The sequence below is a fragment of the Rhizopus delemar genome, genomic scaffold (assembly GCF_000149305.1).
Source record: "Rhizopus delemar RA 99-880 supercont3.10 genomic scaffold, whole genome shotgun sequence".
Taxonomy (NCBI): Eukaryota; Fungi; Mucoromycota; class Mucoromycetes; order Mucorales; family Rhizopodaceae; genus Rhizopus; species Rhizopus delemar.
Window position 1 is genome coordinate 1,416,855 of NW_027137836.1, and position 26,941 is coordinate 1,443,795.

The 26,941-nt window shown below is 35.5% G+C and overlaps 9 protein-coding genes across 9 annotated transcripts; 3 read left to right on the forward strand and 6 right to left on the reverse strand.

Moving 5' to 3' along the window:
* Positions 1–2,299: 2,299 nt before the first annotated feature.
* On the reverse strand, positions 2,300–3,051 carry RO3G_12500 (uncharacterized protein; the record flags this gene model as incomplete). The annotated part of the gene is made up of 4 exons (XM_067667084.1): positions 2,300–2,358; positions 2,536–2,652; positions 2,702–2,741; positions 2,788–3,051. 4 exons carry the CDS (start codon positions 3,049–3,051, stop codon positions 2,300–2,302), a joined length of 480 nt encoding a protein of 159 aa, XP_067523185.1.
* A 1,007-nt stretch (positions 3,052–4,058) lies between these two features.
* Positions 4,059–4,307, reverse strand: RO3G_12501 (uncharacterized protein; the record flags this gene model as incomplete). The annotated part of the gene is made up of 2 exons (XM_067667085.1): positions 4,059–4,179; positions 4,294–4,307. 2 exons carry the CDS (start codon positions 4,305–4,307, stop codon positions 4,059–4,061), a joined length of 135 nt encoding a protein of 44 aa, XP_067523186.1.
* Positions 4,308–5,059: 752 nt separating this feature from the next.
* Positions 5,060–5,499, reverse strand: RO3G_12502 (uncharacterized protein; the record flags this gene model as incomplete). Its single annotated transcript, XM_067667086.1, has 3 exons — positions 5,060–5,065; positions 5,113–5,138; positions 5,250–5,499. 3 exons carry the CDS (start codon positions 5,497–5,499, stop codon positions 5,060–5,062), a joined length of 282 nt encoding a protein of 93 aa, XP_067523187.1.
* Positions 5,500–7,039: 1,540 nt separating this feature from the next.
* Positions 7,040–8,092, forward strand: RO3G_12503 (uncharacterized protein; the record flags this gene model as incomplete). Its single annotated transcript, XM_067667087.1, has 3 exons — positions 7,040–7,078; positions 7,130–7,445; positions 7,617–8,092. 3 exons carry the CDS (start codon positions 7,040–7,042, stop codon positions 8,090–8,092), a joined length of 831 nt encoding a protein of 276 aa, XP_067523188.1.
* A 343-nt stretch (positions 8,093–8,435) lies between these two features.
* RO3G_12504 (uncharacterized protein) lies at positions 8,436–9,643 on the forward strand (the record flags this gene model as incomplete). The annotated part of the gene is made up of 3 exons (XM_067667088.1): positions 8,436–8,507; positions 8,572–8,650; positions 8,772–9,643. 3 exons carry the CDS (start codon positions 8,436–8,438, stop codon positions 9,641–9,643), a joined length of 1,023 nt encoding a protein of 340 aa, XP_067523189.1.
* Positions 9,644–10,108: 465 nt separating this feature from the next.
* On the reverse strand, positions 10,109–11,206 carry RO3G_12505 (uncharacterized protein; the record flags this gene model as incomplete). The annotated part of the gene is made up of 1 exon (XM_067667089.1): positions 10,109–11,206. One exon carries the CDS (start codon positions 11,204–11,206, stop codon positions 10,109–10,111), a length of 1,098 nt encoding a protein of 365 aa, XP_067523190.1.
* A 7,053-nt stretch (positions 11,207–18,259) lies between these two features.
* RO3G_12506 (uncharacterized protein) lies at positions 18,260–19,342 on the reverse strand (the record flags this gene model as incomplete). The annotated part of the gene is made up of 1 exon (XM_067667090.1): positions 18,260–19,342. The coding sequence occupies one exon, from the start codon at positions 19,340–19,342 to the stop codon at positions 18,260–18,262; it is 1,083 nt and encodes a 360-aa protein (XP_067523191.1).
* Positions 19,343–20,858: 1,516 nt separating this feature from the next.
* On the reverse strand, positions 20,859–21,086 carry RO3G_12507 (uncharacterized protein; the record flags this gene model as incomplete). Its single annotated transcript, XM_067667091.1, has 1 exon — positions 20,859–21,086. One exon carries the CDS (start codon positions 21,084–21,086, stop codon positions 20,859–20,861), a length of 228 nt encoding a protein of 75 aa, XP_067523192.1.
* Positions 21,087–24,546: 3,460 nt separating this feature from the next.
* RO3G_12508 (uncharacterized protein) lies at positions 24,547–26,602 on the forward strand (the record flags this gene model as incomplete). The annotated part of the gene is made up of 8 exons (XM_067667092.1): positions 24,547–24,697; positions 24,747–24,939; positions 24,990–25,130; positions 25,191–25,307; positions 25,380–25,413; positions 25,470–25,586; positions 25,755–25,957; positions 26,050–26,602. The coding sequence occupies 8 exons, from the start codon at positions 24,547–24,549 to the stop codon at positions 26,600–26,602; spliced, it is 1,509 nt and encodes a 502-aa protein (XP_067523193.1).
* Positions 26,603–26,941: the final 339 nt, after the last annotated feature.

Here is a 26,941-nt window from a genome sequence, read left to right on the forward strand (position 1 = left end):
AAGGCAAGAACAACTTGTCGTCATACTATCTACCACTTCATTATTGTATTAGATCTCAGACAAAGTGAAGGAGGATATGTAGAATGACACTTTCCCATTTTCTTCATACTTTACCCCTTTGATCATATCGCTCACGAATGGCTCAGTGGTATGATCGCCTTCAACATCTTTCATTAAAATGTAAAGCAGCCTACCAACTCATCTATTTCGCTTTCTCTTCATATGGTAGTTTTGATTTGATTGTACCAACTCTCAATATAACTATTAGTTTACATGTTAATATAAAGATGAGGTTGATACACAGTAGATCAATGCATGAACTTGCTGTCATCAAGGTAGTACTGGTGAAGATATATCATGAAGTTAGGAAAACCAGTGTGTTCTTTATTGGTAATGAAGGAATTCAGCTTTGTGGTGAATTCCTGTCTATCAGCTTCTAACATCAAACTCTTTAAATCTATCAGCCTTTTTTTGTGGGCGCGGGGGATTTCAATTATAAGCGCTTTGAATACTCAGTGATGAAGATGAAACAGACAAAGAGGAAGAGAAAGCAGTATGGGAAGATATCGTAGCTGTAGAAACAAGTTAACCAAGTACCTGCACTTAAAGAAAAAGATTTTACAGTTTGCTATAGAAAACTACCTATTTTCGAGTTTCACAAAATATGATTATAACGGCCAACAGATACAAAAATACTGTTCTTTATTTAAAGGTAAATAAAAAGTGTAGTTTATCTTTATGAATATGGAGATAAATGGCACTAAAAAGCATGTAAGTGACTCTTTTATGGACGGTAATGTTAAGATGAATACAATAAAAAATGCCCAGTGGGCCATTTTCACTCACAATTTCACATGGGAAATCACCAGTACTCTGTATGATTTTACCAGACAGACATTATCTGGTAAAGTCTAGCTTCTTGATTCTTGTTCAAATAGAAATCTTTCTTTTTTCGTATTATGAAATGATAGTCAAGCTGCAGTTTATGACCATTTTGGTGCCCTCTTGTAGTTACAAGTCAAAGTGGGCGTAAATAAAACTGCCTCAACAAGTACTGTTTGACTATAATCTTTGTATCTTTTTAAATAACTGTAAATCAAAGAAATTCATAAGATACATACAATTAATTATCAGACCATAAATTGTCATCGCTACTATTGAAAACCAATATTAAACCATTAACAACCTTTCCCAGATTTTTCGCCTTTGGTATTGCAGTAACTCTTCCATCACAAACTGTATTTTGCTGTTTATATTTTATGCAAATAATAAAACCAAATACCGAAAAAAGTAAAGATTTAATATGAATAATTTGATTGCAAAGTTACCAAGCAACAGCTATAGCTTGAAAAGATAGCTTTATGATCCCAACATACTATTTGTTAAAACGATTGCATGTTTCATGGTATTCTTTTCATTTGAAAATGGAAGGGTAAAGGGAGCTACAGTGTGCTTCAATTATCACGTAATTGAGAATGTATTTCCGTGAGAGATTTAAAAAGATTCTGAAATACACAATGAGATAGATGCTTTTAAGAAGAAAAGTAATATATTTTTTCTAGCAAGGTAACACTACAATTGAACTTTGTTTGATCTACATATAAAATGAAGTAAATATATAAACAATAGTAACCCATTCAACGTGTGTATTAAAAAACTCATTACATCTTTATGCATCCATTTGATTGATAGCTTTATCCTCATCAAAGAAAATAAGTTGTTCATGTTTCTATAAAAAAAATAGAGTTTTGCCGCCCAGTGACGTTACCAGTGTAACCGTCTTCTAATTGGTTAAATTCACACTGAGCTGAATTTGATCTAATTCTAAATTTGAATTGAAAAAAGACAAGTGTCAGCAATAATTCAAATACTGTGAGGTTACAAGTGTTTAGGTTACAGATGAGCTAAAAAACATCTACACCCACAGAAATGGAATTGCGGTAATCAAATGACTTTGGATATATAAAAAGGACAGTTTATTTACGTCATAATTCCTATTTACCCACGTGGCGTATGAAAGTTAAATTTGCTAATGTCCACTTTTAGAAAGTCTTCTCGATGCTCATACAAACAGAGCAATGATCTGATAAAGATCTGTCAAAATAAACAACCAAAGGAACATGAGCTGTCTTTTATATAAAGTATTTATTATTTCGCTTATAAAGGAAAATAAACGCGCTTTTTTTTTGGCTTTGCTTTTTTGTTACATGTCACTGTACAATCCTAACAAAAAATTACCACGTTTGGATACGTTGTACAGTGTCTATTTTTATTTATTTTGATTATTGTATGGGTATGATCAAGTTGGCTTTTGTCCAGCAGCTGCCGTGAAAACCGAATCAGTCAATCTTCTACTTGCTATATATATTGATTTGAATTGAATCCATTCATCTTCTGTATGCATATCATTGATTTCCATAATAAATTGCTTACAGGACTCCACGCTGATGTCTACTATATACATAAATTCTTCCGAAAGTACATGATTTTCTAATATAATGTTATTATATATTGTATTAAATAATATAAACTTACGAAGAGGAACTGATTTCTTTGTAAAATCCTTTAGAATAAATCCTGATTTTTCAATTAAAATGCCTAGTTTATCGCATATTTCAGGGTCAAAGTCATTGAATTCCATAATTGTTCTAACTATTTAATAGATATTAATAAATGAAATGATATTTGTATGTTACTTTACTTTTTGCAACATATTCTTCAATTACTTCATCGCCTTCATCCTATTTGAATGTGTAAGTATTTATAGAGCATACTGATTAAGTTTACCATGAGTTGCGCTTCTAACAGCTGTACGTATCCACCTGGTTTTAGTAAACGATACACCTCATTCAATGCATCAATCCAATTTGTTCGATTGAAAGCAACTAAGAATAGTCTCATTTGTATGAAATCAAATGAATTATCTTCAAATGGTAGACCTGCCAATATATCTGATTGTCTAAAAGTTACATTAGCAGGTCGAATGTCTTGAGGAAAGAGCGGTAATTGATCGATACCGATAAAATGAGTATTTGGATATTCAGTTGCCATGTCCTATGTATGTTAGTATGATGTGTTGCTAAGTTACTAATTACCATAACCCAACTACCAGGGCCACATCCGATATCTAATACTTTTGTTGTATTTGAATTGAAGTCGACTTCTTTTTTAATAATTGGTAAAGTGTTTCTATTATAATTGTTATTATTTGAAATATCTCTCATCATTTCGTTACCCTTCAAACAAAGCATTCAGTGCAAAATGATTCTATTGTGTGTTAGTCATTGTATTTTAATTCGTATTCTTTAAGGTACACTCATCATTCGATCAGCTGTATTCTTTTGATGTGCACTAAAGCATAACAAAGAAGGATCCATTGTTGAAGTAGATGCACGTGAAGGCTTCTCTTTCACTTCTACTTTGTGTTGTATTGTTTGCGAATTCCTCTTTTTCGGGGATTGTATGACACTGTGTGGAATTGATATCTTGGTTCCCATTAAAGAAATAAGAAGAAGAAGAAGAAGAAAAAGAAAAAGAAAAAGAAAAAAGTTATTTATAACTCATGTGACTCTTTACAACAGGTTAGTATTTTGATCTTTGATAAAATTACACTCTCTTCTTTTCTCTCACTCTTTAATTCTTTTTTGAAATTCCTCATTTTGTACAACAATGTCACAAAAGTTTTTTTTATGTGTTTACTTTTTTATTTTATTTATTTTATTTTTTTTTTTATTTTATTTTATCTTACCCTTAAGCGTTTATTTTTTTTATAAAAGTGATGTTAGTCATTCATAATGAACAATAGCGTCCTATTTGATTAAATAAAATTGTAATTTTTTTGTACATAAATTTAGGCGCAGATCCTATAATTCAGTCAGCATTTAATTGCTCATTAATGATAACTCTTTCTTTTTCCATTTTCTCATTAAATATCATAAATGAATTGCAGACATCGTTTAATATTGAACGAATTAAGTGATAAATGATCATAAAAGATAGCAACCGTGCGTACACATTTTATTTCAATCTAATGATCTTGTGCATACTTGTTATTAAGATTAGTGGGTGTCATCACATCGTTTGTATTCATCATCATCTTCATATTTTTTAAGCATATTTCTTGCTGTTCTTTCATTGCTTCCTGCTTTTCTAGCAGCAGCAGATAATTGTTCCTTGTATCTATAATATATCGAGTCTTCAGTTTGATTTTCAGTATAGTTTCTATAAACATCTCAATGTTGACTAGTTTGGGCTTTCATTACATCAACTTTGTCTTAATACTCTCTTTTTTACATTTTGTCGTACATTCTATGCTTTCATCTTTATTCTTTTCGACCCTACGGGACTTCGCAAAAAGCTAATACTCATCCGTCGACATCAGTAGTTTATACTCAGACTCCAAGCCCATTTCCTCTACAGAATTATCTACTTGTGTAGCATCGGCTATGCTTTCATAGATAAACTTGTATACGGTAGGGTTACTCATGTTTTCTTGCAACAGTTGAAAAGGTGCGATGTTTACTTCAACTACCCAATTATTTTATTTGGCTAGGCAAAATGAAAAATGTCCCTTGGAAGCTTGGTTTGCTGTATGGTGGCCAACCAAATCCCTGTCCCAAGCATCATGACCGCACTCTTTCCAAGAAACATGTTATACAATGTCTCCATATACATCGAAGATTACAAATACCGACTACTATTGAAGATCCTTTGTCTTTCCTTTTGAACTTACTACCCCAATCGCAAACCACGTTCCTTTCAATCTGTTTTCTCTTGGTTTCTCCGCGGGCCCAACATATGCTGATACTCTTTGAGCTCAATCACCTTCATCATCAAAAGTTGCCTCCCTCTCTTCCACTATTCCCCGGAAAATGACTCTTAAATTGACTGCCATAGAACTTATGCTAATGTCTATCACACCTTTTTCCCTTCTTACTCGATTACTTTTCTTTTTCTTTTTTCATCCTTGAACCCAAAGATTTTTTTTTTTCGATCCCCTTTCATTCCTTTTCGATCTGGCTTGGGCGATTAAGGTATATTAAAGACACCGAGCGCTCACTTAAGTCTTTTTTAATATAAATAAAAAAAATTAATCGTATTATTCAATTGTACTTGTTTAACAGACTTTCCATCACTTTCTATAGATTTTGTCTTATTTAGAAATCCTCACTATGCACCACAAAAGCAGATAGACTTAGCTACTGCCCATGCTGATATATGCAAGTTACAACAAGAGAATGCTTTCTTACGAAAACAACTTGCTCCAAAGCTACCAACGACAAACATCCCACCTTCTCTATCTGAACGCACCATATCACCAACCGTTTCATTTCCCCCTTGTAATCCTTCCATCCCATCTAAATGCTCCTCATCGCCTAACAATGCCTCCACTTCTCCGCCTAAGGTTGCTAGGCCTGAATGTGATAATTCCCAATCTAGCCTGACTGCTATTGCCAGGCAATTCTCTTCACCTGCTAAACCAACAGGCCTTAAACTCATCCACGTACTCGCTCGAAGTCATCTCGTTCTACAACAATTGCGCTCCAACTTCCGCAGATTACACATTAACACCCGTCGAATTCTGGATATTCATTATTCAGATAGAAATTTAGTCAGCTTCCTTACCCACATTGATTACGAAACTGAACCTTGTTCACAACTGAGCAAATTTAACATTATAGTCCGCAACGATTTCAATCCCTCAATCATTCGCGACCCTACTCTCGTCAATGAACTCATTGGCCGTAAAGTACAACAAGCTTGCAAAGCATTCCTCCATAGAATATGTATCGTCCACCGACGCTTCAGGACTCCCATTTACAATGTTGTTGCCAACTTCTTTGTCCAGTCTGGCTTTATTGACCTCGAAGACTTAGCGTCGTATGGCCTTACCTCACTATGCAAGTACCGCACAGGACATGTATAGACTCCGTGGATAAATACCCAGCATATCCATCCAACTGCTTGTACCGGCCTTTATGAATCTAACTACCTATTTTACATAAAAGATCTGCCAACATCGTCAACCCACCTCACACTGATGTCTATGACGCGTCTTTCCCTCATTACTCATTCACTTTTTTTTTTTTCTTTGTCCTTGCTCTCATAAGTGATTTTTCGATTCTTTTATATCTCATTTGATCTAGCTTGGACTATTATGGTGTCCTGAAATATCGCGTACTCATTTAAGCCTTTAAATAAAATATCTTATTTAAACGTATTATTCAATTGCTTTTGTCTGTAAAAGCTTAATTTGAATCTGCTCTTTAAACGCGTTGAGTTTAAAATGCATTTTTGAAGCATTTATACTATTTACCAGTTGTCGTTAATCTTTCATTTTTTTTTCTTTATCCTTTTTCCTCATCATTTTTGATAAAGAAACGGACTTTAAGATGAAGCTTAAAAGATGGTTTTTAATGTAAATAAACAGTAATCTTTAAAATAATGCTGTCTTCGAAAAAAAAAGTTGAAGACGAGTATTATTTTAAGATTTTGTTCATGTTTATTCTCTTATTTCATCATGCTTTGGCTAATGAAATTGATGTAAGAAGGCTTTTTCGCTATGTAGATACCATGATGTATCTGTCATTGTGGCCTTATTGAAGCATCATACTTACATAAATAAAACCTGTACTTTTAATTGGTAGATAGGGCATTTTACAAATATTTGAATAGAATAATGTCTTCTGTTCAATTATCAGCTGGCAGTGTTAGTTGTTGAGCCCCTTTGCACTGTGACAGCTTGAAGCTACATGGAAGAAGATAATCTAAATTTTAGACATATAATATGATGGCCAATTAAGTAGTTTAAGAAAAACATTATTCATATAGCTCGCTGCTTACATTCAATCATTCTAAAGATGAAATGTATATCAAATGTCTTTATTACTTTAATTTCCTGTGTTTAGTGGTACTCGAGTGACATTAAAGTTGGCATTAGAATCATTGTTTTTTTATGCTTCACGCAGTCACTTATTTTTTTTTTAAAAAAAAGTGTTTCCTGGGTGATATCCAACCCTTTTCTTTTTGTTGTAAAATTATGTCTTTGCAAGATGACTTGTTTGATATCTTGGAGATTGTAATAAGAGCAAACCATTTTAAAACAATTCACTAAGTCATTGTTATATAGAATACTGAAGAAAACAAAGAAAGCGCGATTTCTCACTCACAATCTACTACGGCTACGAATACCACCACAAGTTCTTCTAAAGCCGCCTTTGACGTATTTCTTGACGAGCTTTTGAATATTCCTATGACTTCACAGCCTATATACAAACCAGTAGTAACACCTATTTCTACACCAGAAGAACAAGAAGAAGAAATGTGGGGAGAATTTGACGACGATGCTTTTTTTAATTTGAGTGACTGTAGCTCCTCAAATGAAGAAAATAAAAAGCAAAAAGAACCTTTGGACTTGACATTGTTTGGATTTAAAACTGCAAGTGGTAAAGAACTGAAACCTGTATCAGAGGAAGCGACACGAAGGGCCTGTGCTCTGTTAAATGAAGAGCCATTAGATAATTTTCCAATGAGTAACAGTAATCCAAAGTCTGCAAATGATAATTCATCAATAAATAGCAATTCGCCACCGGCAAACAATGACGACTTATTGCTAGCGAAAAACGATCCCCCTGTTACTTTCTCGGGTTTCAAAACAGCATCAGGAAAACAGTTGAAGCCCATTTCAAAGGAAGCGGTAGAAAAAGCAAAGGCTTTACTACTGGAAGAAAGCACCAATGAAAAAGCTCGCGTGAATACAATGTTTACAACAGCATCAGGCAAATCTTTGACTGCACCGAAAGAAGAAGCTACCAAATGGGGCACAACTTTACTCAAAGAACCAAAAGAGGGTACAAAGCGTGATCGAGAAAATGAACCCAAAAAAAAAAGAGGATTGCAAGATATTTCCAATGTAAATACGATGGCAAAACGGTATAAGCAATCTACACTGCAGAAAGTCAAGCCTTTTAAGTCGCCCATTATTCGATCTAATATTGAATTAACAAAAGCTGCAATCGGAAATAGAAACATCCAGCCAACGCGAGGCTCGCCTGTTTTTGATTTGAAAGGTAGCGACAGATTAGAATTATAAATTAACTTTCTTTTTAATTGTTTTTCTGCTATAGTACCCAGCAACCGAAGAAAGCTTTCTTCTTTGGGAAAGCCCCAACAATATACAAGACAGCAGCTTTTATCTAAAAATATGTAAGTTGCAGAAAAACTGGAAAGAAAGAAAAAGGTTTTATTTAACATATGTTACCAAGACCCTATGATATTATTGATATGACAAGCTCAACGTCCAGAAAATACATATTCAATGGAATTTGGGGAATAAAGCAGGCGCATAAAGAATTAATTGATGCAGGTGCATTGCCCAATAGACTATCTTTGGCCTGGGTGGAAAATCATTACGGCTTGATTGTATGGAAACTGGCATGTCAGGTTCGATCCTATCCAGACGTGTTTTTAAAAGATTGGAAGCCAGAGATAGTCCTACGTCAATTGCTGTATAGATACGAAAGGGAAATCAATCAAGGGCATCGACCAGTATTAAAAAAAATATTAGAACAGGATGATATTGCTGCTAAGCATATGATTTTGGCTGTTTCTGATATTATTGAAATCAATGCTCCAGTGCTTTATAACACATGTAAAAAAAAATACTATATTTCACTTTGTATGTTTTGTATTAACTTTTTTTTTTTTTTTTTTTTTTTTTTTTTTTTTTTTTTTTTTTTTTTTTTTTTTTTTTTTTTTTTTTTTTTTTGCAGCTTCCAAATACCGACTACAACTCACGGATGGTTGGTACCAAATACCTGCTTGTGTTGATCTGAGAATGGAGCGCGCTATTACGAATAAGAGATTGAGAATAGGTCTTAAATTGTCTATATGTGGAGCACAATTAGTAGGTGACCGTACAGCTAAGTTATCCTTGGAGTCAGATAGTGGCAGATTACTCTCTTTATCAGCAAATAGTTGTCTACCTGCTGGATGGGACGCTCGATTAGGCTATCATCCTAGAAAATACATTATCAGAAGTTTACCAGAAATTTTTGATGATGGTGGTATGATCACTGCTCTTGATATTATTGTATGCCGTAAATTTCCAATGCTCTACAAGGAAAACCTATCGAATGGTAACACGATTACAAGGACAGCAAGAGAAGAAGAAGTTCAACGAGGTTCTCTGTCTGTATCAAACCTAGCCCCTCATAATTTTAGTGGAAGTACAGCGCATAGCACTAAAGTACGAACAAATATGGAAGAACGCAGAGTGTCTGGATATTTTAAGATACGTATCTGTGATTATTGTTCATCTGAACAACAGCAGCAGTGGGCTACCTTGTTGCTGTCAAATGCAAATGAACTCAATCATATGGATATTACAGAGGGCAGTCGATACAGAGTGTTCTTTGTCATGCCTTATCACCCAAACAATAAGAAATACCCGGGCCTTCACTTCAAGACAACACGAATGACGCGTTGGGAGCCCGTTGTCGCTGAGAAAAAGCCTCCCTGCTATGTACCAAGGCATGTTACCCTATGCTCACATATTCATCAGCAAGATCCTTTTCTTGATTTTGATTTGGTTGTTTTAATTCTACGTAAGCCTTGTACAATTTTAGGAATAGCAAGAGACTAACTATGCGAGTCTAGAGACTGGACCGGCAAAACTTGAGCAGAACCATGGAAGGAAATTATGGAGGCAAAGAGTATTAGTGACAGACCAAAGTCAATCTATTTGTCAAATTGACCTTCGTTTACCTGTACAGCTTCCTTCGAAAGGTCAAGTAATTGGGTTAGCTAATTTAAGGTTTGAACTTCATGATCCCAAATACGATATTACTTGCTTAAGGACGACTGATGAAAGTGAGCTCGTCTTGAAGAGTTCGGCGGAATATATGAACCAAGGATTAAAGGCGCTTAAAACGTGGGCACAAACTAATCAGGATATTATTGCATCCATTACTAAAAGAATACATACCATCATCCAATAAATTGTAAATATTAACAAAAATGCTTTTTCTCTCTTTTTTTAAAAATACAGAAAATATATTATTTTAAATTACAATAATTCTCTAAATCAAAAAGTTACACATGTTTGTATTTACGCTTTGGTTTCTTTTTTATAAAAAGGGTAATCAGTATAACCAACAGCATCATTTGTGTAAAAGGTATCTCTATTGTACTTGTTGAGTTCAACTTCCTTCTTGATTCTTTCAGGAAGGTCAGGGTTGGCAATGAAGCTTCTTCCGAATGCAATCAAATCACCAGTTTTTTCAGCTACGTCCACAGCATGCTTAATGGCCGTTGAGAAACCACCAGCGGTAATGAAGGGGCCCTTCCAGAGCTTACGGAAAGGATCAAGACTGTCAGCAGTGTTGGCATCATCAGTGAAGAAATTAGAACGAGGTTCGATAAAGTGAACATAAGCCAATTGGCTGTGCTTTTCTTGAAGAGAGGAGGTCAAATAGCTCCATGTCTTGACTGGATCTTCATCTCCCATACCTTGGAATGAACCACCAGGAGAAAATCGGATAGCGGTACGCTCAGGGCCAATAGCATCCACAACAGCATCTACAACTTCCAGAGAGAAACGTGCTCTGTTTTCAACTGATCCACCATATTCATCTGTACGTTGATTGGAGCTTGTATTGACAAATTGATCCAAGAGATAACCATTGGCATTATGAATCTCTACACCATCAAAGCCAGCTTCAATTGCATTGAGAGCAGCTCTCTTGTATTGTTGTACGATCTCCTTGATCTCATGGACTTCCAAAGGACGAGGAATTTCGTTATCTCCGCCCATTATGTTCTTTCCTGGTATAGCAATAGCAGAGGCTGACACGACTTGTTCGTTGTTGGGGTTGAGCTTTGACAAGTTGGCCCGACCAGCATGCCAAAGTTGCAGGTAGATAATACCTCCCTTTTGATGAACAGCCTCTGTTACCTTTTTCCATCCTTCGATTTGTTCTTTGGTATAGATGCCAGGAGCACGAAGATAACCGCCAGCAAGTCTGTCGATGAAAGCAGCTTCAGTGATCAACAGACCTCCGGGTGAAGCTCTTTGCTTGTAGTACTCGACCATGAGTTCAGTAGGTACGGCCTCCAAAGTAGCTCTGAAACGAGTCAAAGGTGCAAGGACAACACGGTGTTGAAGTTCGTTTTTGCCGATATTGATGGGTTCAAATAATTTAGTCATTTTTTTATTTTATTCTGAAGGTATATGGAATAAATTCGGTTTGTTTATATAACAGTGTGATTTTTAATGACTTTTTTTTTCCCCCGAAATTCATATTTCGGAAAAACTTGATAGAAGCCGAACATGATTCTGCTTAGTTTGAGCTTAATTTATTATGAATAAAATTAAAAACTTGAAAGCTTTCTTTACTGCATTTTCGAAAAAAAAGTAGATGCTGGATAACTATTATATAAATATAAATACTAAAGGATTTCTGATGTGGCTTTAAAGTATAGCTGTGTTCCCCAATTTTATTTATCATTCGAGATTGAGGTTGGCTAACTAGAGTAAATAATTTTGGGCGCGCTCTTTCGCATGTTCATACGTTACACACTCCATAATAAAGAAGACATTAAACACCAAGCTACTTCTAATGTCTACTGACTTTGCTCTTCGTCAGGACTCATTCACTCCCTCCTTACGGTAAAGGAAATTATTGTACTAAACAAATCATTCAATGAACAACTCAATAAATCGCAATGTCCCAATTGCAACAAACAATGTCTATTTTATCGTCTTAGATCTAACAAAAGCGTTTCTTCTCAGCTCTTATTTTGATGCGTTACCCTGCCAAAGCTATGAAACACATTATTCTGGCTTCTTCGCCCCTGAATCCGTACCTAAACTTCGATGACAGAACAATCTAGAACCTTTCACGTGAGCATCACATCATAAGTGAGTTACCACAGCAGAAATCAAGTTGGCCTACAGAATCTCTTGAGCATCATATGCAAACTCGTGATGAAGTCGCCTCACTTTGTGTCTAAGTACCAGAGCAAGTTTCTACACTATCACCCGCTTCCCAATCTACCTTCACATCAGATGTATGGGCTCTAGACTCCTTGGCGAAAATTTGAGGCCAGTGCTAATACCAATGATATCAACAATTCTCCTCGGTACCAACCGGTTCAAGCACAGTACTTCAAAGACATTTTACTTGTATATTGTGCCTAATGACGACTTTAACAAGAAGCGCCTGCTGGATTTTTACAGTTATCTTCTGCTAATCAAGGCCTCAAGTATATCTATATTCTAACTAAAGTTAGTTTTTTCATTGCCCGGCTTCACTCCCGCTTGCGTAGGCTAGATACACTATTTCCAGAAATTAAAGTCGCATATTGTAAAGTTTTATAATACAATTTATATGTAATTGCTACAAATCACGGCGACTTTAATTTATGGAAATAGTGTATTAACAATAACAATATCCTTGACATACATTACCCTGATGGGAATGTTGTGGATCTGCTGATATTCAACGATTATGAATCGGAACTTCGGGAACAATTCAAGCGATTCAAGGTCATGGTTAAAGATAACTTTGACTCATGCAGCCACCAACGCTTAAAAGTCCTTGCGAATGCTAATATATCTCAGTAAAAACGAGAAAACCTCGTTCTGATGTGCCACTGTAACCGTATAGAGCTCGCCTTATAGCTCATACGTGTTCCTGTGAATCATACTATGGCCCATTACTTTTTTTTAACAAAAGATGGATCAGGAAAACGATTATCAAGACAAGTTTGTCTTCTAAACATGCTGACGTAAATAGCATTCTAAATAAAATCTTCTGCTCAGATGGTGATATGATGAGAAGCGTCAATGAACATGAACTCTTCGGCATCAATTCTCAGCAACTAGGCACATTCAACTCAAACGATAGCTTAAAAACATAATAATATCTTACCATTACACTCTTTAGTGTCACAGAATTATTTAGGCATGCAGTATCAAATCTTTTAAAACTGACTAATTCCTTATCAATCATTTTACTTACAGAGCTATGGTTAGCATTATCTTACAAATACCCTATTCACTGGAAAACAATGCTACACTTATGATATCCCCTTCGAGCCCCTCTTAAAGAACCAAACAAGGTCTTCCTCTTCTCGTCAACCTCCTCCTGCATGTATCACGCTCATTACTTATCTTTGGACTACTCATTGCTCACTCATTTCTAACACTCTTTACTGTAACTAATACATTAATACACTACGTCTACCTTCCCACTTTGTTAGATAACAATACAGCTATGACTGTGCTCGATTCCTAAAACTAACGTACACCGACCAAATGATTGCATGCAGTGATTTTAATACTCGGATGAGAACATTCCTAAGTGATTCGTGCAACAACCTTCGAGGGGTGCAGCTTTATAGTTGGCTACAGAGGAACTATATCATTTTGTGGAACAATTGTCTAAGTTACCGTTAGCCCACATTCATGAACCATCAGAGCAGTAGTATTTTTGATCTCTTTATGAGCACTGTGGAACTCACAAAGCCTTGTGCAATGTTGTGGAATGACCCTTCTCTAGATTTGGAGTACAAGCTAATCTTCCTTACCTATCAAGCAAGAGATATTAGTTCCTTCTTAACACCTAACCCAAGGCTACACGTTCGTATATTGAGGCATTCCGGTCAGCATCTGCAAATATTTCCACGTATGCTACCACTAATTTTCAAGGATTTTCTGGATGCTTCTACATGCATCGAACAGTTTAATAACCAAATTTTTCAAGTAGTTTACACTTCACTAAGTTAAGTATGTGGACAACACACTACCTCATGAGATCCATTGGAAGGCTTCTGGACAGGTGAAATAAAACAGGCTCTCGTTTATCGAGAGTATCGCTATTATAAATGGTATAAAGCTCTAGGTCTAAACAAATTATGTTATTGGCTATTGCACCAGGAAACACATCCTCAATTACGACTACTCATTCAATAGTGGAGTAGGAAACAATGGGTAGTCTTTTGTCACCAACTAGAATCAGAAGAATATATTAAGGCAGTTGTTAAAACTAGTCGTATCCGCAAAAGCCGGATACTGAACTCAACCTTTTCCATACCAGAAAATCTTCAGCATGCAGTTAACTTTATAGCTCGTCAACTGGAGGCTATCTATGCAGGAGATTTACTACGGAACGTACAAAGGCACGACGTATTTTTCCCGCATTTATCTTTTGAGGCAGATTGCCCAATCATAACTGACGCCGTCTGCCATGTTATTACGGCCTTACCATTCAAGAAGGTACCAGAAGTTGGTCATCTTCGCATTGAAATGCTTCAACGTGTACGACAATCACTGGTTACCTCATTGTTTTCTTTTTTTCGAATTTGCTAGGCTGGGTTATACACACTCATTTCTTGGATAGTTGCACAAGTTGTACCAGTACACAAGAAAGGATCCACAAGTGGTCCAAGCATATATCGTCCGTCCAGCTTCACCTCTGTCTTCTGCCGACCTTTAATTCCCACAGACCTTCGCTGGATCTTGTTCAAGTTGGTTTTCGTGTCCATAGAGATGCTTGAGATCAAGCCCTTTGTTTAACAGAGATTTGTCAAACCATACGAAAACACTACAATTTCGGATCATCGTTGGTATTTCTTGACATTAAATCAGCTCATGAAATAGTTAACAGAAGCTTGATCTTGCACACATTGCAGCCGAAAACACCAATCCTTTTGTTCATATTTTTAAGCAATCTCTTTGACAATGCTCACATCAAAATTCTATCCCAAATCACTACTCGTATATGATTTCTTCACCTACTGCTGTTCTACAAAGGCCCATTCTTTCTCTATATATTTACTCGGCTTATATCAACGAGTTACATTGCATATTATGCGAGTGACAGCCCTAGTCTAATACGCATTACCTAGGGCATGTATCTATGCTTAACTGTCTTTTATACGTTAACAATGCAGTAATTATCGCTGACCATTCCAACATGGAACACCATTCATGGTATGTGAAAAGCATAGCCTTTCTGTAGGTTCCTGTTGAAATCCTTCTAAATTTGTTATATTAGATGAACGACCTACATAACGATACAATTTATGATCACGCTTTACCAAAAGATTCCGCCCCTTTCTATCTTGATGTGTCATTTAAATAAGAAGAATTCCTTAACCCTTAACATCTTGTGGAACGCAATGTCAACAAGGTTTTTGCGACTATGAACTTGCTACAATTGATGTAAATCCTTATGGATTTAACACACTTCTTTCCAGCTGCCTCTATACTCAAATGATCCATGCAGGAATGAAATACGGTTTAGCCATCAATCGCTTCACTAGCTCACAAATCAAGGCTACGGAAGACGTCCAAGATACATACTTATGTCAAATTTATGGTGTAAAGCACCATACTTCAACGAAAGTGATGCGTCATCTGGCACGATTACCGTCGATGAGGGAAAGAATTAATACACTACTGACCTAATTTCTTCTTTGTTCATTCTTCCTATCAGAGGATAAGCTCATAACGCTGCTTCTGCTGCCCTTATTAAAGTAAGATCAACAACAACAATGGTTTAAGCTGTCTCAAACTGCTTCTTGGAAAACCTTACATTCTTCCGTCAACAATATTATTCTAAAAAGCTTTAAGGCCTTAAAGAATTCCCTCAGCAAGGTTTATACGTTCAATTAGCAGCTACGAGCTCTAAATTACTATCTTATTACTATCTCATGCTCTATGTGGATTCAATTCTATGATTATCAATGACGAAAGCGGGACGTAGTAGCTGTATACAATAGCACCTTGGAGACTACCATGCGGAAAATCAAAAACTTGTTCTCGACGTCCATTCCTTTCCTTTATGAAGAGATATACCATACAGTGTCTTCATATTCATAATCGATTTTAGATTCCCTTTATTATTTAAGATCCATTGTCGTTCCTTTCAAACTGTCTTCCAAATCGGATACCTCGTTCGTCAGAACCCATAATTTCATGGGCTATTCGATGGCCAACAATCTATGGACTTCTGTTTAAACTAGAGAGTTTACACCATCAAACAAAAGCACAGGCCGAGCCTATCGATGGCCAAATTTTCCTTGGGCGGTTACAAAAATCGTTTCATCGCCGTTAAATACTACAGCCCAATTATTTCCTTGAGCACGTACCTTTTTTACCATTGATAACAAAGGGTTTTTAGCCTCCCATTACTTTTTTTTGTATCGATCTTGTCCGGGCGGACAAATATATATGTATCAAGTACTCAATAGGCTTTTACTAAATAAGTAAAGCATCCTATTCATCCTTTTTTCGGTGATAAAGTTGACGTAGAATTTTATTAAGTTTATAATATGTTTTAATGATTTTGATAAAATAATCTTCCTTCTGTCCTCTGTTGTGGCGTTTTTTTAACATTAAAAATATGAGAAGAAATTTGGCGTACATGATGACAAAAAGAAACAAGAAAGCATGATTTCGGTATTAGAAAGAGTGTCAATAACTTCAGGAAAAAGAGTACAAATGATCTGTTACAACGAGTAGGAAATATCTGTTTATTCAAAGAATTTTTTTGCTCATTCGAAAGAAAGATTGTGCTGAATACTTATTCTACCCATGTAGATTTGATACGTTAATTTTATATGCAGCATCTATAACTTTTTTGTTTAATAGGTCCTCTTTAGTAAGTCTTGTTCGTCTAAAGATTGCCTTCGTTTTAGCCCAGCATTCTTCAATAAGATTCAGAAAGAGAGAGTAAGGAAGAAGGTATATGCATATGTATCCTCGACTTTGAAATATTTTTCAAGTTTACCGGCGTGATTAATAGAGGTGTTATCTATGACAAGGTACATGCCTTGCATATTATGCCGGTCGAGATCACACATTATACTAAAAATAAAATTTCTACAATGTTCAGCTTTCGTGCCTTTTGAAAGGGTTTGCGCATTGGTTTTAGATGACTCAGGAATCTTCCTTTTCTTGGTGGCTTTATGTTTCCTTATAAACATATTCATTTCACTGCAGGCTGGAATAGTACCAAGGATCCTAATTGGCATCCTTCTTTGACTAAGTAGTTTCATGTTGGCAGGTTCTCCTTTCCTTGACTATCCTCTACTTTTTATCATATGCATATGAATTCTAGTCTCATCAATGGAAACACAATTTTTGATGTAATCTATGTCTGCGCCTTACCACCTCAGTATCCAATCTTTTCTGATCTTAATGACATGCTCAGCATTTCTTCGTTTATTGATTGTGCGGATTCGCTTGAGCGAAAGCTGACATTCCTCTCTCATGTAAGAGTATATTGCAAATTTCTTAATACTAAAACACTCAAATTGAGCATAGAAGCTTTCTAGCATATCGTTGATTGTTGTCAAATGATTTCCACCTGCGTTTTGTATAATAAAAACAACGTGCTCTTCATTCAAAGGTTTTTCTAGCCCGTTTTTTGTTGGTATCTTTAGTAAGCAAAACATTTTCTTCATCATTCATGTATTTTTTTCAAATTTATTGTGCTGTCCTCTTTAAAACCAGTTCTTCTTGCGGCTTCTGCTATAGTAAGGCCGAGATCAATTTTGGGATTGAACAACTGCTCAGCCTGCTGTCCTGAATACCTTCTATACCCTCTTCGTGATCCATTTTTCTCTGATTTGCTGGTTTCATGTGAGCTTTCTGTGTATTTTTCTTTTTATGTGAATTCATGTGTGACTTTTTCATTCTTTACTGCTTATGCTTGTTTTTTACAATAAATTGATTAAGCATGACGAGATTTTCAACTGTAAATTCGTCATTGTCAACTTCTATTATATCTGAATCAATGTGTCACCACTTATTAATGATCCTTTTCCATCCTCTTGAACAATCTCAAACATTATCTGATTCGTTATTAAATAGATATTTATAAAAGAACAACTTGAAAGAATGAATTTTGCAGCTGCCCGTGAAATAGAAATTTTGGTAGCATAATTTATTGATCTGGCGCAAGCAGTTCAATGTATTTTAGACACTACCTGCCCCTTTCGCTTTTCTAATTTTTTATAGATAAAAAACCTGTTTAATCATGCTAATAATTTCTAAATAAAGTATATATCTAGATCAACAGGCATAATGCTGCTGGTCATGAAGGTCTTGAAATGCATTTTATGTACTCGCTATAATTTTTAATTTGCTTTAAAGTTTGTTTGTTAAATAAGAAAGTCTAAGCCATTCTATGTTTTATTGAATGAAAATAATTTAATCATAATAGTAATCTATCTAATTCTTGAAAAATGTTTATTTGTGGAAGGGATAGTCGGTATATCCAGCAGCGTCATTTGTGTAAAAGGTATCTCTATTGTACTTGTTGAGTTCAACTTCCTTCTTGATTCTTTCAGGAAGGTCAGGGTTGGCAATGAAGCTTCTTCCGAATGCAATCAAATCACCAGTTTTTTCAGCTACGTCCACAGCATGCTTAATGGCCGTTGAGAAACCACCAGCGGTAATGAAGGGGCCCTTCCAGAGCTTACGGAAAGGATCAAGACTGTCAGCAGTGTTGGCATCATCAGTGAAGAAATTAGAACGAGGTTCGATAAAGTGAACATAAGCCAATTGGCTGTGCTTTTCTTGAAGAGAGGAGGTCAAATAGCTCCATGTCTTGACTGGATCTTCATCTCCCATACCTTGGAATGAACCACCAGGAGAAAATCGGATAGCGGTACGCTCAGGGCCAATAGCATCCACAACAGCATCTACAACTTCCAGAGAGAAACGTGCTCTGTTTTCAACTGATCCACCATATTCATCTGTACGTTGATTGGAGCTTGTATTGACAAATTGATCCAAGAGATAACCATTGGCATTATGAATCTCTACACCATCAAAGCCAGCTTCAATTGCATTGAGAGCAGCTCTCTTGTATTGTTGTACGATCTCCTTGATCTCATGGACTTCCAAAGGACGAGGAACTTCGTGATCTTCGCCCATTATGTTCTTTCCTGGTATAGCAATAGCAGAGGCTGACACGACTTGTTCGTTGTTGGGGTTGAGCTTTGACAAGTTGGCTCGACCAATATGCCAAAGTTGCAGGTAGATAATACCTCCCTTTTGATGAACAGCCTCTGTTACCTTTTTCCATCCTTCGATTTGTTCTTTGGTATAGATGCCAGGAGCACGAAGATAACCACCAGCAAGTCTGTCGATGAAAGTAGCTTCAGTGATCAACAGACCTCCGGGTGAAGCTCTTTGCTTGTAGTACTCGACCATGAGTTCAGTAGGTACGGCCTCCAAAGTAGCTCTGAAACGAGTCAAAGGTGCAAGGACAACACGGTGTTGAAGTTCGTTTTTGCCGATATTGATGGGTTCAAATAATTTAGTCATTTTTTTATTTTATTCTGAAGGTATATGGAATAACTCTCTGTCTGTTTATATAAAAGAGCGATTATTAATCAAGCACATTTTTTTAACAATCGGAAGTATATCATTGGTAAATAAAAAAAATGGAATGGCGCCTTAATGATCTAAGAAATTCTGCTTATAAACCGGAAATACAGCTCACCCGAATACTTTCTAAATAAAGTACTTTTGCAACAGTCTCACCGATCAGTGTATAGATCGCAATATTTATTATTAATTCTCTCGAACAGTCATGAATCAATCACTACCTCAGTTAAAAGTAGAGAATGTGAGAGAATAAAGCCCTAGTAAAATAGAGCTGGTGACTGTCTATAAATATGCGTTTGGGTTGATGGTAATACTTTAGTATTTTAAAGAACATACAATCTTAAACATAGAAAGTTTGTTTCACAGATGATCTTATTAAATACCTAAATTTTAATTTGCGATGTCGAAATAATTCAATGATTAAATGTACATTTCTTATGTTTTAATGGTACTTTATTTACAATTGTTGGCAGTATATATTTTGAAGTAAAATAAAAACTTGTGTTTTCTTGCGTGAATAAGGTAAACTTTATACAAGTAACAACATTAGCAATATTCAACAAGCGAGGAAAAGATAAATAAACACCTACAGTGCGGCTGATAAATACTGTTGTTGTTTTTTTTTTAATTATTTATTGTTTTCAAAAAAAGTAATTGTGGGGTTTTTAAAAAATTCACGTATTACCATATACGGGAAATGAGCAGATTTACAGATAGGCTTACGGTTGAGACAGTCTTCAAATTTGGACGCAGAATATCTACAAAATCCTTGTAGATCATTATACAAGACTCGACTGCGAGCATCTGAAGTTATTGTTGTTAGTGTTTCCTAATCCAATAACTGTTTTCTTCTGAGTTTGGCTTAGCAAACACACCACGTTACTCAATTGGGTTGAATTCAGGAGAGTAAGAAGGAAGATACACACACCCATAGCCGTGACTTTCAATGTATTTTCGAACGTTTTCATGCTTGTGAATGGGCACATTATCCAATACCAGAAAATATCCGCAAAATTGTTCATGACGATCTATTACATCTAAAACACTACTTAAAAGCTGAATAAATGGCCGGTAGCTGTACTGCCACTATTGCTTTTTCTCAACTTTTTGTTCCTCTAGTCGCTTTTCTCTTTTTTGATGGATCTAGTGCTCGGGGCCGCCTTGCATTTGTATTCCCAAAGCCAAAAGGAGAAATGGCACTTAGAATGATAGTGATCATAGGTCTTGTTTTGGACACCTCTACTACTGCGCAGCTTCCTTATTGGGACCAAAAAAAATTTCTTGAGATTTATATGGAAGACTGCGTCGTCTATGAACACACGATTGCTTGTGAAATCCAAGTCAGTCTCGATCCATTTCTTAATCTGTTCGTAGTGTTGTTCAATTTTTTCAGGGCTATTTTCTCTCAACAGACTGCAGATGCGCTTGCTTAAAGGTAATCCTACATTTTTGTCTAAAAAAACTTATAGAAGCTACTTTTAGTGATTTGAAGATATCCGAGCTTTTCAGTCAAAGCATCAAGCATATCTTCTAACACAACAGAATCGGTGTTTTCGCCCACCCACTGAATCATGTAATCCTTGTGCTCATTTGTAAGGACAGGGGATCTACCGAATGGTCTTACACTACTAAATGACTTCTGAACATATTCCTGAGGGTCTTCATAGTTCTTTGAAACCATCCATGTGCTGTGCGCACATTAATGTCGAGCTTCAGAACGGCAGCTCTAACACTCATTCCTTTTCCCTCAACAAGATAAAAAAAGCTGTTTCTTATAATGCTTGTATGAGCCCTTTTTATCATCATTTTGAGGCTTTTCAGCGGATGGATTATTTCTCTCTTTGACTTCTTTCTCAGGTGGCTTCAAATCGATATAGGTGTCAAAATTTGTCACATTTTCAATCGGATACATTTCGTTAACTACTTCTATTTGAATATTCATTATTTAATTTCCTTTGTTGTCGTGTTGATTTCCTAAATCGTCTTCGTAAATGATATTATCCAATTTCTTTATGATGAACATGAGGGAAAAAAAGTTATAAAAGTCGCCAATTTTTTTCTTTTTAAAAGCGTGCTAAATTATCTTTACTTGGTGTATGGGTTTTTATTTATAAAATGCGCGAACGCTATGCTCCTGGTACCAACCACAAAGTTGTCAGAGTGGAAGGTGGAGATGAGGTATTAAAGGCTCTTTTCATGCCATTCTTTATTTTTAGATTTAATATATAATAAAAAATTTCCAAGTTCTATTATTTTTGCTTCTATTTGGAAGGGAAAGATTAACGAAGAAATCCAGTTAAAAGCAGGAGGGCAGATAATTATATCGTCTTCACATCCTACTCTGGCAGCATTGTGACTGAAAGACATACTTGTTCCAATCCTCGTTGCCTCATGGTTCGTTCCAATCCGCAAAGTTTCAATCAGTTAATAGAGCCTCAATCTACACTGCCCAACCGCAAAGCAAAAAATAGGTCATACACATCCATAACAGCAGGCACTAAGGTGTCTGCAATGCACGACTAAGTTGCTTCAGCTCACAGTGATGACGCTTTTAAGTTGAATAAGTTGAAAACTAGGCTATTCCGATCATCAAGAATAAAAGGAGCTTATTTGTTCGAAATTTCGGCCTGTATGGACAAATATACTGATCAACAGACCATGTTACTACTCAAGGACCAAAATCCTAATGTTCATAACTGTGTCCCTCTAAATGACGGCTCACGTCGTTATTGAGATGAAGACATTCAATTATCAACTTCAAAAGCAATTAAAAAGAAGTACCCTTCTTATTTTTTACTCTTTTGGTGTCGTCTATTCCACCGTAAACTCTATAGTCAATCAATTCTCTCAAAATCTGAAAATGACTCGACACCTTCACAGTCTCAACTCTGCTCTACCAATACTGAAGCCTTACAACACCTCCTTTTCACTCAATTTGATGTATGCTCAATCCTCTGATCTTTTCAGCGGGGGGGGGTTTTTGTTGACAACACCGATCTTCGGACCTTGGCTGCTGTGTAATCTCCATTATCTGATGTGCCCATTGGAGATTTACTATTGACGGCTTTCCTTTATTAATAATCAGCTGGTCACTCGTGCTATGTCGCAATTTGCCATCCTCAAAAGGGGCAGACTCGACGTTGATTAGCATGTTCAGTCGCTTACACTCTGTTTCTTTTGGTTCACATCGCTCTCAGACGCGTGATTCCTATTATGTTCTATAAATAAAAGTGAACTATTTATTTACCAAAAAAAAAAAAAAAATCGTTTGTAGCACTGTAATTTTTATACAGTGTGTAAAAAGGCTTCAAATATGAAAATACATCAATAAAAGTAACTACCGCTTTTGGGAAATAGTGTTTGTATCTAATTGGATCAAATTATGTCGTTTGAAATTAGATTTCATTCAATACCCATGATATGAAACGATTTTATTTTGGATTACATTAATATCAAAATCTCAAAAGGTAAAATAGAGGGCAAGGAAGACGCCGAAAAGAGATTATAAAAAAGCATTGAGCAGGTTGTGCGCCAGTAAAAACTCTAGTACTGATTACTTTAAACCATTTGTCTGGAGGCAGCTCTTTTCTATTAAACTCTTTAATAAAATACATGCTTTCTCTTTCAAAGTAGTCTTTCCATATATACTCTTTAAGGTTGAGTAGAAAATGGTGTAATGTACTATTGAAAAAGTTTCATGTCGAAAAATGATTTGCACCTCGGAACCTAAAAAACGCTTTTATAGCAACAGATCACTATTAAAGTACTTGAATCGTCGTAAAAAATAAGAAAATATTAAAATTAATTCAAGTGAAAAAAGGAAAAACTATGACAATTCAAGCCGTAATGAAAGAAGACTAGCTGCAACAGAAGGATTACTTTAATTTAATGCTATGGTGTATAATCATGTCTCATACTCACCCCTCTCTGTCTTTATTATTCTTTTATGCCTTATTACGCCATTGTTGCAGAAATGAGATCAGTTTAAAAAATTATTAGAAATGGAATACAAATACTATTTATTTATTTCATAATCTTAAATTTTGCTTTAGATTCATTAAATTAGAAAGCTTTATTATTTTATTTGAAATCTAACCCAAATTCTCTATTGTGGTGTTAGTATAGGTGGTATTTATTCATTTGCTTGAATACATCAAAATACAGATTAAGATTAAAAAAGAAGAAGAATACTTTCTCATTTCTCTTTTCTTAGGATTTTGTGCATCCCTAGAAAAATGCTAACCCAAAGAACCTATTAAATGTCTTTCCGAGAGTTTCTATACGATGGGTACCTGAGAGTACTATTGAATAATATAATAGTTACTCCATTTTTTAGCCATTGGATGGCTTTCTTTTTATGCAATATATCTAGGGAAACAAAGATGCTAGCTGCATATAAAGAGAGCTATAGGTTGATTTGATCCGGCCTACTGTTGATGATGATGCAAATTTTTTGGTTACTTGCTAGATTTCGTTATTCTTCCTCTTTTCAATCTGTAGTAAGTAATAAAAGTACATTTACATGCATAGAAGTACGGATTTGTTTATGCTACTTCTTATATTTTATTCACCAACAATTGACGCCAAAGGAATTTTCAGTTAGAACTTTTGTAATCAAGATATAAGCGTATTTGTCAGTCTGTTTCTTCTGATTGTGTCGGTCACGCATTAAAAAGAGTACATGGTTTAGAAAGTCATTTGCACCAAATTTGAACTATGCAAATCAAAACATCTAAAAAACACTAGGTGACGCGCAAGAACTTACACGGGAGAAAGACATTGTCTGATTTTTTTTTTAGAAAAGCCCAGTCAATTTGATGGAAGTCAAAGAAAAGAGGAGAAAATAAGACGAAAGTTGCAAGTAATTGAATATCCGATACTCCGACTGCATTGTACAAAAGGAAGTTCAGCACATTCCTTTCATATATCTGAAAAAGAGTTGAAGACATGAAACTAAACAAAAAGTTTTTGTAATAAAATAAAAAGATTCTTCATCATCATTTGAACCATTTTTTTAAACATTTTTCTGACTCTTTCTTTTTTTTGTCTCATACAACTTTCACTTTTCTCTTTTTCTCAAATTTGATAGCCTTTCTTTCACTAGAACCTTTCAATCCTTTTTTTTTTATTAAATTCAAACAATGACTGTTGTAGATACCATTCCATCTCCTTCACCTCAAAGAAGAGTATTATTTAAAAAGCAAAGTTCTCCTATCATGTCTCCTGGCAACCGACGTAGAAAAGATGTCGGTGATTACTGGCTAGGAAAAACATTAGGGAAAGGCTCTTCAGGTATGCACACAGAGTTTATGATTTTTATATAATTCAATTATGTCTATAGGCTGCGTCAAGATTGGTATTCATAAAATGACAGGAGAGAAAGTTGCCATTAAAATTATACCCAAATCTCACTTAGCTGCAAATGCTTCTGTTGAAAAAGCTGTCAAAAGAGAAATAGCGGTCATGAAATTGATTAAACACCCGAACATAATGAGTTTACTTGATGTAATCGACTTGTCTGATTCTCCTAATCTGTAAAATGAGTAAACAGCAGCAAAAATTTTTGAAGCTAAAGTTTTCCTAGATACTTGATATTGGAATATGTTCAAGGTGGAGAGTTATTTGAATATTTAGTTTCTCGAGGAAAGCTATCTGAAAAAGAAGCTAGAAAATACTTTCAACAAATCATAATTGGCTTAGACTACTGCCACAGACATTTGATATGGTAATGAATATATATACGTGTATAGCATACATAGAAACTGAATATATTTGCTGTGTATAGTCACCGAGATTTGAAACCTGAGAATTTGCTACTTGATCGTGAAAAAAACATAAAGATTGCTGATTTTGGTATGGCTTCACTTCAACCAACTGGCTCATTGCTTGAAACGAGTTGCGGGTAAAAATAAAAAAATAGAAATAATAGGAAAAACAAAAAAAAGGAGGCAAAAAATAAATCCTTCGTTCTTAGGTCACCTCATTATGCCAGTCCTGAAATTGTTAATGTAAGTGTTACACAAGCTACATGTAAAGAGAAAAATCTCACATCTTTCTATCAAAGGGTATTCCCTATGATGGTTCAGCTTCTGACATTTGGTCTTGCGGTATCATTCTTTATGCTCTATTAAGTGGACACCTTCCATTTGATGACGATAATATCCGTCAGTTATTAAATAAGGTAAAAATGGGAAAATACAAGATTCCAGACCATGTATCCAATGAGGCAAGAGATTTGATTCAAAAGATATTGGTTATCAATCCTAGTAAAAGGCTAACAGTAAAAAAAAGAAGAAAGAAAGAAAGAGAAATATAAAATTCATATTAAAAATATATATGTTTATATTAGATGAAAGAAGTACAATCTCACCCTTGGTTTACTGTCGACCCACCACCAAACTTGACCACTTTACCTGACCCACCTACTGCTACAGAGATTGGTAGGCCTGTGGGGCATATATCTGAAGTAGATGACCGTATTTTGGAAACTCTTAAAGTTTTATGGACTGAACTATCCACTGAGAAGATTTTGGAAGCATTATTAAACACTGAGTAGGTTTGTGTGTAAATGGTTAAAATAAAGGGGAAGGGGAGAAGATATGTAGTGAGAATATACGAGTACGAGAATTAAAGCATAATTTTAGTTACAATATGCAAAAAGTTACCTATGTTCTTCTTCAAAGACATGCAAATTCCTATTGGCAAACAGAAAGAGACGATGACATCCGTTCAGGTTTCTATACAAATGTTGAAATGAAAAGCAAGAAAATAAGCTTATATTTTATAAAATTAGTGGTGTCTCCTGCTAAACGCCGTCGACGACCCATTACTATTTGCGCTTTCTCTAATGGGAAAGAATCTTTACCTGGTTTGAAGGATATGATGAGTAGATTAGCTCAACAAGATAAATTAGTACCACCTATGTCTCCTGGAATCCAACACCATACTACACCTACTCAGCCTCTATCTCGATTACCTAGTAATACACCATTAAGGCCAGTGACCCCAGATAAAGATGGTGAATCCTTTACACATACCACCCTTTCAATTCCTCCACCTGTACCTCCTAAACCTAATGTCATTCGCACTGATCAGTTATTTGATGATCATCACCAAAAGAGTCCTTGGCAATTTGTTCCTAACAACTTACGACATCAGCAGACTATGTGGTACATATTTTATAATTTTTCTTCTTGAACAATGTGTTTATTTCCAATACAATAGGCGATCACCGGTTGTCAGTAAACCTAATCATTTTTGTTATTCACCCAGTATGCATAATAATAGTCCATCTTACCCACAGCCACTGCAACAGCAACAACACATTTTACATCCCCCCTATAATTCGTCCCAGCCATATTATCACCCTCCATTACAGCAGCATATGAACATCAGCCACATGTTATCACCTAGAGTGACAAATCATCGCCGTCATCACTACAATAATAATCCGACAACAGAAACTTCTGATTATCCGGTCTTTGAGCAAGATTCGAAATTTAGTCGGATGATACAACTATGGCCTAGAAACAAGGT